Source organism: Hyperoodon ampullatus (genome assembly GCF_949752795.1).
Source record: "Hyperoodon ampullatus genome assembly, chromosome: 2".
NCBI lineage: Eukaryota > Metazoa > Chordata > Mammalia > Artiodactyla > Ziphiidae > Hyperoodon > Hyperoodon ampullatus.
The window spans coordinates 36,510,140-36,522,708 of NC_136915.1; the positions used below are offsets into that span (position 1 = coordinate 36,510,140).

At 55.0% G+C, this 12,569-nt stretch overlaps 2 protein-coding genes across 3 annotated transcripts; one reads left to right on the forward strand and one right to left on the reverse strand.

The window, feature by feature from the left end:
* Positions 1-3,517: 3,517 nt before the first annotated feature.
* Positions 3,518-7,302, forward strand: CDC20 (cell division cycle 20; the record flags this gene model as incomplete). Its single annotated transcript, XM_079697423.1, has 10 exons — positions 3,518-3,698; positions 3,813-3,961; positions 4,049-4,145; positions 4,328-4,456; positions 4,557-4,753; positions 4,873-4,967; positions 5,119-5,347; positions 5,504-5,629; positions 6,557-6,674; positions 7,044-7,302. 10 exons carry the CDS (start codon positions 3,518-3,520, stop codon positions 7,220-7,222), a joined length of 1,500 nt encoding a protein of 499 aa, XP_079553549.1. The 3' UTR covers positions 7,223-7,302.
* Positions 7,303-7,450: 148 nt separating this feature from the next.
* Positions 7,451-12,258, reverse strand: ELOVL1 (ELOVL fatty acid elongase 1; the record flags this gene model as incomplete). Of its 2 annotated transcripts, none has more annotated exons than XM_079697424.1 (8): positions 7,451-8,179; positions 8,356-8,492; positions 8,576-8,681; positions 8,771-8,827; positions 8,953-9,033; positions 9,211-9,401; positions 9,589-9,648; positions 12,168-12,258. In XM_079697424.1, the coding sequence occupies 8 exons, from the start codon at positions 12,256-12,258 to the stop codon at positions 7,958-7,960; spliced, it is 945 nt and encodes a 314-aa protein (XP_079553550.1). In that variant the 3' UTR covers positions 7,451-7,957. The 2 variants fall into 2 exon arrangements, with proteins under 2 accessions (XP_079553550.1, XP_079553551.1); XM_079697425.1 differs by lacking the exon at positions 12,168-12,258 and adding an exon at positions 10,041-10,159.
* Positions 12,259-12,569: the final 311 nt, after the last annotated feature.

Below are 12,569 nucleotides of genomic sequence, written 5' to 3' on the forward strand. Positions count from 1 at the left end.
CAAATGGATGACATCCGGTATACTCACTTTCCATAATTCCTTCCCCAAGCCACATTCAAGGCTCCAACTCTACTTCTAGGGACTCAAAACTAGGATTGAGATCCAAACCACTGAACCTCTCACCTTTACACCGATTCAGCCATCATGTCCTGACTCCTTTTACTTCCTAAATTCGGCCTCCTCTTCTCCGTCTCCACTGAGCTATTACTACAGCCTCTACCTAATATCTCTGCCTCCAGTCTCTCTCCCTAAATCCAACCTGTATGTTGCCTCCAGATTGATCTTCCTGTTCATCTCACTCCTTGCTCACTCCTTACCTCTAAATCTTTAGCTTGACCCTTCAGAACTGATCTCGTTCTCTTCTACTATTTCCCTGTGTGAGGATTAACGGTGTTAACACAATGCCATGCATATAGTAAATAGTCAGTGTTTACAGGGTTATCTTTTTTTTTAAATTAATTTTTAAATTTATTTTTGGCTGCATTGGGTCTTCGTTGCCGTGTGCAGGCTTTCTCTGGTTGCGGCGAGCGGGGGGCTACTCTTCGTTGCAGTGCGTGCGTGGGCTTCTTATTGCGGAACACAGGCTCTAGGCGTGTGGGCTTCAGTAGATGTGGCACGCGGGCTCAGTAGTTGTGGCTCGCAGGCTCTAGAGTGCAGGCTCAGTAGTTGTGACGCACGGGCTTAGTTGCTCCGCGGGCATGTGGGATCTTCCCAGACCAAGGATCGAACCCGTGTCCCCTGCATTGGCAGGCGGATTCTTAACCACTGAGCCACCAGGGTAGTCCCTACAGGGTTATCTTTATTTTTATCCCAACTAGGCTGTTCCACCCGCTGAATATCACCTATATTTTATTCCCTCCATGCCCTCTGCTTCCCTACATTCAGGTCCTTCTGGTGGGAGTTCCCCAATCCAAGCAGCTCCTCACCCTCTAATTATCTATCTCTAAAGCCTTGTTCTCCTTCTCTCCAGCCTAAGAGGAATTGATCTTTCTCCCCTAGACTGAAAAAGCTCCCTGTGTTTTCTCTCCCCTTTCTTCCTGGGCAAGGGGCTTGTTCTACCCTCCTCCATTTCCTCTGGCTCTTCACCTTCAAAGATGCATAGGCATCTTGATGCTGGCATTCCCTCCAGCTCCCATGCACTGCCCTCTTTTTCACTCCCAAATTTCTTATACAAGTAGCCCATGCTTGCTGCCACCACGTTCTCCCCACCCTTCTTTCTGCAACCCCTTCCAAACAGAACCCAAGCACCACCTCGCCTGATCCCTTTCTCTCCAAGGTCACCGAAGACTTGTTTCCCAATAGCCAACTCTGACCTTTTCTGTCATCACTCTATTTGACCATTTTGTATCATATTAGAATCCCTCCAACTTCAAGGTCCATGTCAGTTATAATCTCCACTGGCTTCTTTCATTCCTTTATTTTTAAATGTTCACATTCCCTGAAGTTGTACTCTCATTTACCCTGTTGTTCTTTTCCTCTACAGTGACCCTTACACCAGAAGCTGCAAATTGCTCGCTATGTTCTGCCCTCAGAAATGTTTTGTTTGGCCCTTACCTGCACGGAAACTCTCACTGACTCCACAATGCCTGGCAGATAAAGTCCAAATTCCTTAGCTTAACATTTAAGGCCCTGACCAGCCTGACCTTTCTATGTCCTCTGGGGTTCAGGGACTCCCCATTTCCAATCCCAGGACATCTAACTCCTTGTTTTCCAAAGTAATTGGAAAGAGACAGCATGAATGCTTCAAAATTAAAAATAATAACAATATCATTTGGGTTAAGGGCCCCCAAATTTTCTCTGTCATCATCAGAGTTGATCTTAGGCTAATGATTGTAAACGTGATTTTTTTCTAGCCTCTCTCTGGGGCAGTGTAGCATATGGTTAGATTGCTGAGGTTAGTTAGATAGTTTGGCTCCACTAATTATTATGGCCTGTATGCCTTTGGACAAGTTTCAAACCTTTCCCTGACCAGGTTTCTTTTTTTGTAAAAATGGAATAAAGCATCTGCTTTAAGGGATTAAGGATTAAACGCAGTAATGTATGTAAACTGTTTAAACACCGCAGTTAGCAGATGGCCAGTAAATGGTACCCATGATTATTTTTATTATTGCTGCTTCACCTCTAAGCATATCATACAATTCATTGAAATCATTATTAGAGCACGGATTGAATGGGAGTCAGGCCTGGACTCCTAACAACATGGGACCTCAGGCAAATCCTTTCTTGGGCCGTGGTTTCTTCACCTGTAAAATATGGGTATGGGGCTTCCCTGGTGGCGCAGTGGTTGAGAGTCCGCCTGCCGATGCAGGGGACACGGGTTCGTGCCCCGGTCCGGGAAGATCCCACATGCCACGGAGCGGCTGGGCCTGTGAGCCATGGCCGCTGGGCCTGCGCCTCCGGGGCCTGTGCTCCGCAACGGGAGAGGCCACAGCAGTGAGAGGCCCGCGTACCGCAAAAAAAAAAAAAAAAAAAAAAAAAAAGGGTATGTTGCTGGGACGGGGAGGGTGCACCATGTGCACATTAGACTAGCGGATCTCTAAAATTCCTTACAACTCTAAAGCCCCATGGGGGTGAGCCCCTGTTTCCCTCACAGGGCAGTCCAATCTTATCTCCCAGATAGGCAGATCTGAATCCTGAATCCTGATCATTTTTCTTGACCATAAGGAATTCACCCCTCTTTCAGCCTCATTTTCCTTGTTTGTAAAACAACAACAAACAAAACAGTTTTTAAAAACAAACAAATGAGCTACTTCCTTCCTATCAGTGTTTCCACAGGCACTAAGCTAACAGTGGACGCTCCCGCCTTCTTTCTGCTTCTAAGCTGCTCAATCAACTCCTGCCCCCGCCTCCCCGCCCGCGGGCCGGCTGGCCGGCCACTGCCTGTAACCTTCTCTAAAAAGGCTCAAGTGCTTTAGGTCATGACGCCGAGTCCTGCACTTTGTATCATAAACACGACCCACAAGCAGAGTTAAGTGTGAAGGGCGGGTGCGGGGAGGCTGAGGAATGAATGGAAGCGACGGGGGAATGCACGCAGCTCAGGCCCCGCCCCCAGACGCGACGCGCCCAGCCCCGCCCAGCCCCGCCCAGCCCCGCTTTCCGACGCCTGGTGGCGCAGGACCTGCCTTTGCCTCTCTCCCACCCTTCAAATCCCGCTCCACTGCTGGACTCCCGTGAGATCTGCGACTTGCCCCGGAAGACCCGCCCCCTGTGCCGTGGAGGCCAATGGGCAAGGGCGACGATTGCGACGGTTGGGTTTTGAAGGAGCCAATGAGTGCTCGGAGCGGAGAGTTTAAGAAGCGTAAATCCGCACTGCTAAGGCCGGTCTGGGATCCGAGTCTGCTTTGAGCTGACGGTGAGAGGCGGCTGGGCCGAGCGAACCGGGGTGAGGCCGCGGCCGGGGGTGCCGGGCTGGGAGGGGCTGCGGCCGGGGTGGCCCTGTGTGGTCGGCCGTCCCAGAGCACGGTCGCCTTTCTTCCTCCGGGGCTCAGCGGGTAGCCCTCTCCCTCCAGACACTCCCATGGCCCAGTTCGTGTTCGAGAGTGACCTGCACTCGCTGCTGCAGCTGGATACACCCATCCCCAATGCACCCCCTGCGCGCTGGCAGCGCAAGGCGAAGGAAGCCGCGGGGCCGGCACCCTCGCCTATGCGGGCAGCCAACCGATCCCACAGCGCCGGCAGGACCCCGGGCCGAACTCCCGGTCAGTGGGGTGCGGCGGGACGCGGGCAGGAAGAGGGAAGGGCTGAGAACAGCCTTCACGACTGCTCCCATGGGAGCCTGTTGTGACGGTCTGGCTTCCCTCTCCCTGCCCCAGGCAAATCCAGCTCCAAGATTCAGACCACTCCCAGCAAACCTGGCGGTGACCGCTATATCCCCCATCGCAGTGCTTCCCAGATGGAGGTCGCTAGCTTCCTCCTGAGCAAGGAGAACCAGCCCGAAGACAGTCAGACGCCCACCAAGAAGGTATGTGTCCCAGGGGGGCTTAAGGCAGGAAACCGATCTGTATAATCTGAATAATACCACCACCTCACCACCACCTTTATGTGCCAGGAACATCAGAAAGCATGGGCTTTGAACCTGAACGGTTTTGATGTGGAGGAAGCCAAGATCCTTCGGCTCAGTGGAAAACCCCAAAATGCCCCAGAGGGTAAGACTTGAAGTTTTCAGCTCTTGGAGGGAGGTGTCATTCCATCCCCAGGGCTCGGGATAGATGAGATGGCTCTTCCCACCTAAGACTGAGGGGAGGGAAGGTGCTTCTCTGGCCTTCCTGGTTAGGGGCAGGGGGAGGTGTCAATTCTCCCAGTGTCTAGACCCACTCCGTTGCCACAGGTTACCAGAACAGACTGAAAGTACTCTATAGCCAGAAGGCCACGCCCAGCTCCAGCAGGAAGACCTGCCGTTACATTCCTTCCCTGCCAGACCGGATCCTGGACGCCCCTGAAATCCGGAATGACTACTGTAAGTGCAGCCTTCTCCCTGGCCGGTGGATGGAGAAAAAGGGAGAGAGAGGGACTAGGCAAACTAGAAAGCTCATGCTCTTCCCTTCCCCTTCTGGCAGACCTGAACCTTGTGGATTGGAGCTCTGGGAATGTACTGGCTGTGGCTTTGGACAACAGTGTGTACTTGTGGAGTGCTAGCTCTGGTGACATCCTGCAGCTGCTGCAATTGGAGCAGCCTGGGGACTATATATCTTCTGTGGCCTGGATCAAAGAGGGCAACTACCTGGCTGTGGGCACCAGCAGTGCTGAGGTGCAGGTGAGACTTGTCCCCGTGCTGCAGCTCTATTGTTCCCCAGAACAAGACCCCCAGGGGTCTTGCCCAGCAGGAGGATGTTAATGCCAAGTCCTGATCTTCATGGTCTTCTCTCTCTGTAGCTATGGGATGTGCAACAGCAGAAACGGCTTCGAAACATGACCAGTCATTCTGCCCGAGTGGGCTCCCTCTGTTGGAATAGCTACATCCTGTCCAGGTTAGTGGTTTTTGCTTGTCTCTGTTACAAACTCAGTCTATGATTTTCGCCCCCTCTCCCCGGACTGTACACCTCTGAACTGAAGCAGCTCTGGCCTGCTGGTGGCGTTTGGCACTGCTACAGGACCTGATTCCCTTCTCCCCTCCTGCAGTGGCTCACGCTCTGGCCACATCCACCACCATGATGTTCGGGTAGCAGAACACCATGTGGCCACATTGAGTGGCCATAGCCAGGAAGTGTGTGGGCTGCGCTGGGCCCCAGATGGACGACATTTAGCCAGTGGCGGCAACGATAACTTGGTCAACGTGTGGCCTAGTGCTCCTGGAGAAAGTGGCTGGGTTCCTCTGCAGACATTCACCCAGCATCAAGGGGCTGTCAAGGTGAGAGTGGGGCTGGGCTGGGCTGGGCCTCTGCAGACTCTCACTCAGAACCTCTGGGGACATGGGATGGTGGCATTGGACTGGGTTAATCTGTGAGCCCTATAGCTCTGTGTCTAGCTCTAGTACCTGCTGACCCCAACTTTTTATCACACCTAGGCTGTAGCTTGGTGTCCCTGGCAGCCCAATGTCCTGGCAACTGGAGGGGGCACAAGTGATCGACACATTCGTATCTGGAACGTCTGCTCTGGGGCCTGTCTGAGTGCTGTGGATGCCCATTCCCAGGTAGTCTTCCTCATTCTAGCCTCTCACTCCCAGATGTGTTCTTAATTCTATATAGCCGTCCTGGGCAACCACGTCCCCTCCAGCGGCTTCACCGATGCTATACCCTGATGGTTTCCAAACTTCTAACTCAGCTCTCCCTTATGAGCTCCAGACCCACATTTCCAACAGTCCACAGAGAGCTTGTCTCTAACGCCATGTGCTATAGGTGGCACCACCCTAATATGTCCCAAATTAAACTTGTCACTTCTCCTTGCCTCCCTGAAATGTGTTCCTCCTCCTCCTATGTTGCTGTGAGGGACACCACTCAGAAATCTGAAAAACCTAGAATCTTTCATCCTCCCCACCTAGTCACCAAGACATTTCAGTCTTACCTCAGAATATCATGTACACGTGTGCCCTCCCCTCGGCCTCATCCTTCTCCCCAGTGGAGGCTCACAGCACTGGTCTTTTCATATCTCTCCCAGTCTGTCCTCTACACTGGTCTGGGTGGTCTGTTTCTGTCCTCTTTAAACCCTGCAAGGGCTCCCTATCACCTACAGTATATAATCCATATGCTTTAGAATGATATTTGAGGCCCTTGCTGGTGTGTCTCCCGGCAAGCACTGCAGCTTCCTCTCTTGCCAGCCCCCTGCCCAGCACATGCAGCCTTCATTCTAACCTTGGGCTCAGGTTCAAATTCTGGCTCTGCCTCCTACTAACTTAACTTGCATGTGATCTTAAGCAACTCGCTGAACTTCCTTCTGCTTGATTCCTGATCTGTAAAGTGAGTAACAGTTATAACTCTCAAAAGGCTTTTGTAAGGACTACAGTCATTCAAGTCTGAGCCCGTAGCACCTGGTAGGGTGGCTAACACCACGGTGGACTTGGTTCTGATTTGAGTAGCGTTGGCCCTATGTACGTCATGCCCATGCCAGTCCCTCTCCACAGGTGTGCTCCATCCTCTGGTCTCCCCACTACAAGGAGCTCATCTCAGGCCATGGCTTTGCCCAGAACCAGCTGGTTATTTGGAAGTACCCAACCATGGCGAAGGTGGCTGAGCTGAAAGGTAGGTGCTAAGTGACAGAAGCCAGAAACAAAAGGGCATGTATTGTATGACTATTTATATGAAATGTCCAGAAGAGGCAAATGCAGAGAGGGAGAAAACAGATTAATGGCTGCTAGAGGCTGAGGGGAGAGGGTAATGAGGACTTTCTTTATGGAGTGATGAAAAAATTCTGGAATTACTGTCGTGATGGTTGCACAACTCTGTGAATATACTAGGAACCAATGAACTGTACACTTTAAAAGGATGAACTTTATAGTGTGTGAATTGTTAATTATCTCAGACTGTTAAAAACAAGCTCTCAAAATTGGAAGGCTATAGGTATCTACCTTCATTTGTACTGCTCTCACTTTTTCCCTCCTCATGCCCCAGGTCACACAGCCCGGGTCCTTAGTCTGACCATGAGCCCAGATGGGGCTACAGTGGCATCAGCAGCAGCAGATGAGACCCTGCGGCTGTGGCGCTGCTTTGAGTTGGACGCTGCCCGGCGGCGGGAGCGGGAGAAGGCCAGTGCAGCCAAAAGCAGCCTCATCCACCAAGGCATCCGTTAAGGACCAACTCATCTCAGTTTTTTGCATTTTTTTTTTTTTTTTTTTTTTTACTTTTCTAATAAAGTCACGTCTCTCTCTTCTCCTGGCATGACCTCTGTCCCAGCAGCCTTCCCAGGGGCTCCTCTCTACTGCGATCAGAGAGCTAGAAACATCCATCCTGTTTGCAGACAGGCTGGCAGGCTTTGTACCCACCTCCTCCATTCACACATGTACACACACAGCCTCAGCGGTTTCCTCTGTCACTTTTAATGAAGACATAAAGGAGTGAGCAGCCTCCACAGGCTGTATTCCCAGGCCCCCACCACCCTGACCTTTGGCCAAGAAGCTCCTACTTCAGTGTGGGGTGGAGAAGGAGGGAGCCTGGGTCCACGGTGACAGATTATTGCTGACCTCTTCAGTGTGAGGAAAAAGGCCACAAGACCCTGGTGGGGGCCAGCCCTGAGTGCTCCTCCCCCACGTGTAAGGCAGGGAGGGGGAAATAAGTGTCCAGCCCTTTCAGCCCCTGGCTCTGGAGTGGCAGAGGGCAACGAGGCCATGACCCTGGGGCTGGCCAGAAGAGGAGGAACGGAAGCAGTGGCCCGTGTGTACCAGCTGTGGGGAGCAGAGGGCCTGTCCCCTGCTCAGTCCTGACCACATAAGCCCTGGTCACAGGTGTAGCTGGGGAGGACAATGACAGATGCTGCCCGAGGTGCAGTCCTGAGGCACTTAGGTGGGCGCCTAGCTAGGCCACGTTTCTCAGTTAGCCTTGACTTTGGCAGTACCTGGAGCTCCATTTTGCTGAAGTACACGGGGCAGCCGCTTGCCTTTGGTGTAAGACTGATACCAGAAATTGGAGAAGAGCAAGAAGAAGATGGTGCCGTACATCCAGATGAGGTGGATGATGATTGGATACTGGTAGTTACAGCTGGGCATGAAGTAGTACTGGGAGATGTGCAGCGAGACCAGGACAAACTGGATCTAGGACAGAAAGGCAAGGGTCAAAGGGCACAGTGAGAGGACTGGAGGGAAAGGGGGTAGAGAAACAGAATGCCGAGTAGGGAGGGCTGGGGTCAAAGGTGAAGTAGGCTGGCTAAAGGTAGGATCCAGACCAGAATGTTCAGGGGACGGTTGTAGGTCAGGCTCAGGCCCCTCACCAGCTGGACAGCTGTCATGTGCTTTTTCCACCAAAGGTAGGGCTGAGCCACAGGGCCAAGGGCAGACAATCCATAGTACAGGTACATGACGACGTGCACAGAGGAGTTGATCATGGCGTGGAAAGAGCCCATTCCTCCTGTGCATGGACAATCAGGACCTGAGTTGGGCCTCTGGTCCCCAGTGCCCGTCCCTTCTCCCCCAGTGGTCTTCACCACTCACCTGGGGCAAATTTTACCCCCCACCACCAGCTCCAGGGAAGCACTGAGTGGTGGAAGACATGTAGGAAGGTCACCTGTCCATCTTTCTTCCGGAGAATAAAGATCACCTGAGAGAAGAGTGGGGTAAGGGGTTTCAGAGCCAGGGCCTCTCACTCCTTTCTCCCCACAAGTTCTCGAATCTCATGTAACTACTCACCGTGTCCATCAGCTCAATGAACTTGGAGAACAGGAAGAGCCAGGCCACTCGAACCATCTGTAAGAAGTCAGGGCTGCCTTAGGACCGCCAAGAGCCTCTCTAAACTGGCTCATGAGCACAGGGCACGTCCAAACTGCTCCTATCCCCAGGTTGCTAAGGACCTGGCCTCCGTCCCCACTTACCCTCAGTGCCTCCGGGTTGTTGGAAAAGTCCACTGGGTCGCAGCGCCAGGTGTAGGTACTCAGCCAGCCAGACATCAGGAACTATGAAGGGGTGTGGATTAGACGGCCAGACTCCCCTCCCTCCCCCAAGTCTCTTCTGTTCTCTAGACGGAGAAATAGAGCTGAGCCTCTCTGGAAAGGAGATGCCATGCTCTGGCCCTAGGGCCTGCCCCTTATCCTGCCAGCAGGAATTAAAGCCTAGGCATCCTGGAGGCCCACCTCATAGACGATGTAGAGGGAAAATGCCACCAGTGAGAAGTTGTAGACAACCATGAAGCTGCGGAGCTGGAAGGGCTTCCGATTGGCCATGATGCGAGGCCCAAGTGAAAGAACGAAGTACACGTAGGTCAGGAGGACAGAGGTCATTAGCAGGGGGGACCCCATCAGAGGGTAGCCCTGGATCCGGGGATCTGTGAATAAGGGTCAAAGGAGTCAGGAAGGGTCACAGAGTCCAAAGGGTCCCCACCAGGTGTACAGACATGAGGTCAGGTCACAAAGGGTCAAGGGATTTGAAGGGACTCTCCACCATTAGGAGACAGCCCTAGATCCAGGGATCCCAGGGTGGGAGGGAGAAAGGGTTGGAGGACAGCATCTCACCTGCATGCTTCATCATGTCCTGGTACAAGTTCACAACAGCCTCCATCCTGGCTAAGGACTCTGGCGAGGTAGGGAGGATGGGTGTCAGGGCCGACTGTGTTCCCCCCACCCCCCAATTTCACCCCTGACCCACAGACAGGACACAGACCAGACAGGACAACTCCCAACACCTCACTGCAGAAAGGACAGAGCAGTGAGAGGAAGGAATTGCTGGGGACTAGGGTGAGGAGGAGGCCGCTCGGGGTGGGGGGCGGGATCTGCTTCCCGCATGCCCTGCCTGCCTGGGAAGGGCTCTTCCGCCCTTCCTCTCCACACCTTCCTCTCCTCTCCCTACGCTCTGCTCCTCTCCAGAGGTTTTTACTTCCTGACCTCCCCTCCCTTCTTCCACAAGAGGACTCTCAATTTCTGGTCTCTTTCCAGAGAGTCTTACCTCCTACCAACAGGGAACTCACCTCCAGAACGAACCTCCTCTCCCTTCCTCGCCAGTCCCTCATCTCTCCAGCCCTGGGGTCTTCCTTCTCTCCAGGGGTCCTCCCCTTCAACTTCTCCTGCCCCATTTCAGGTTGCACATCTCCCGGGATGGTCCCTCCTGTCCTCTCCCCTGCTGAGTCACCCCCTCGAGCTCTCCTCTGCCCTCCTTGGCTCTCACCTCCAGCCTCTCCTCTCTGGCGCTCTCCTCTCGCCCTCCCGCTCCAGGAGCCTGGCTCTTTGAGACTCCTGCCCTGGCGGCTCCACCTGTCTGACTAGATCTGGCAGCAGCCCCGCCCTCTGCCTGCCCCGCTGTACTGCACATGGGGTGGAGGGTGGGTCCAGGCCACAGGTCAGTACCTGGGGGACCCACCAGGATTGAGAAAGCCAAGTAAAGCCCAGGACTCACCACCCACCCACCCCAGACCAGTCAGATGAGCTAAGGTCCTAGGTTTTGGCTAGAAACCTCCCAGGACGCCAGCCCCAGGCCTAGCCTTGGCCCAAAGAGAACTGCTGAAAACCCACACGCAGCATCCCCTCCTAAATTCTCAGTTTGTCCTACTTCAGAATGGGTACCATCACCCTTCTCTCCCAGGGAGGGGCAGGGAGTGGCATGTGAGGAGGTGGGGAGTGGGGGAGGTCTCAGGAATCTTCCCCTCCCTCAAGGAGGGGGTCCTAATGGGCTAGGCCCTCTTCCCCTCAGAGCCTGAAGGAATGTCGGGGGAGGGCTCACCGGGACACAAAAGCCTTGGCCCAGGCGGAGGACAGCCTGGGACTCGAGGCAGTCCCGGAGGGGCAAGGCATTCCCCGAACAGCCAGGACAGCAGATGCTCTGCGAGCTGCCTGCACTCTGGTCGGCCAGGCTCCCTCTACCCAGAGAAGCACCTGTGCAGGTACTAAGTGAAGAACACACCTTCTGACACAGCTACGGAGGCTGCACATGCGCCCCTCACAGACACATGTCACAGACACTCCCCCAACTTCCATGCCGACCCACAACTGCCCCATCAAGGTCAGGCTCCAAGTCCTCCCATACACACAGCCCCTGTCACAGCTCCCCGCCACCAACGACAACTCGCCAGTGGCTATAGCACACACGTGCACGCAGAGCCCACCTGGCTCCTGCAGGCTGCAAGTGCCCTCCTCTGACACTCTGACCACCCGGACAAGTCTTCATGGACTTTGACATGCATGGTCTCTAACACTCAGGCCTGCTCCTAGCTACGTTCACACTGGCAAACACACCCAAACACACACACACTCTTTCACAGGACCCGCATTACCATGTGCAAGTGCTTGTGCTCAAACGCAGGTTTCCTCACACGTCTGAGTCTCAGATGAACGTGGTCACATACATAAACTCACACAGCCCACCTGCAGGTGAACGAACCCAACGTCACCCACACCGTGTGCAGACATATACCTGTCCTGGGTCAGGCACACCCACAGCTCTCTTTTCACGGATGGCAGTCACCATTCTTCATTCATTCATTCATTCACAATCAGACTTTTGTTGGCTGCTTATTCTGGGGTAGGGCCTACCCAGAGGCACGCGATCTAACACACAGTTCCTGCCCGACCCATGTTAGCTTGCCAGCTTGTTATCTCCCAGGCTCTCTCAGCCACCATCCCCAGGTTCACCTCCCCCCAGCCTACACACGCATGCACCCTGGAGGTCAGGGGTGGCTCGAGGCTTCTGGAAGGACCTCTCCCCAAGTTTGAGCAGAATCTGGGTGTGTCCCCAGTGGGGGAACTCAGTCTGGTCCTTCCTTCCTTTCAGATGGATGAAAGGGAAAGGCAGACAGGCAAAGGAAGGGGGCGGTGGCGGTGCACAAGGGCGCCAAGGGGAGGAAGGAGTAAGAGGGGGAGAGGGGCAAGAGAAGGAGGTGGCAGAGGAAGGCCCAGGTTCAAGCAAATGGGGGCCTGACGGGAGGGAGGCTGCTGGGGAGGCCCAGCCCCGGAGAGCTGGGACCTCCCACCCACCCTCCCCAGGAACGGCCTCGCCCACAGCCTGGGCAGGGCAGGGCAGGGCAGGGCAGGGCAGGCCGGGCGGCCCAGCGGGGCAGGGGCCTGGGCACGTGGCAAGCCCGCCCTGGGAGGTCCCGACTCACCAGTGGGGGCCAGGCGGGCAGTCGTGGTGGGCTCGGAAGGAGCAGGGCCGGAGAGGTATCCCCAGGGCCAGGCTGCCTGCCACTTCCTCATCTGCTGGGCCGACTTTCTGTCACCAGAGGGGGAGGGGGCGGGCCGGGTGGGGGGCGCCCGCTGATTGGGCCGCGGGCTGAGGCAGGAGGGGCCGGCCAGCCCCATCTCTGCTGGGCCCGCGGGGTGGGGGTGGGGGCGGGGGCGGGGGCGGGCCGCCGGGCCCCGGGCAGGAAGCACGCCCAGCCCCTGCTCCCTACCCTTTCCCGCCGCATCGCCTCCCGTCTCCGTCAGCTCGCGCGGCCTGGCTCCGGCCCGCCCCAGTTGCACCCTGCGCCTTCCTGACGTTCAGCCCGCGCATGGCCTCATTCTGG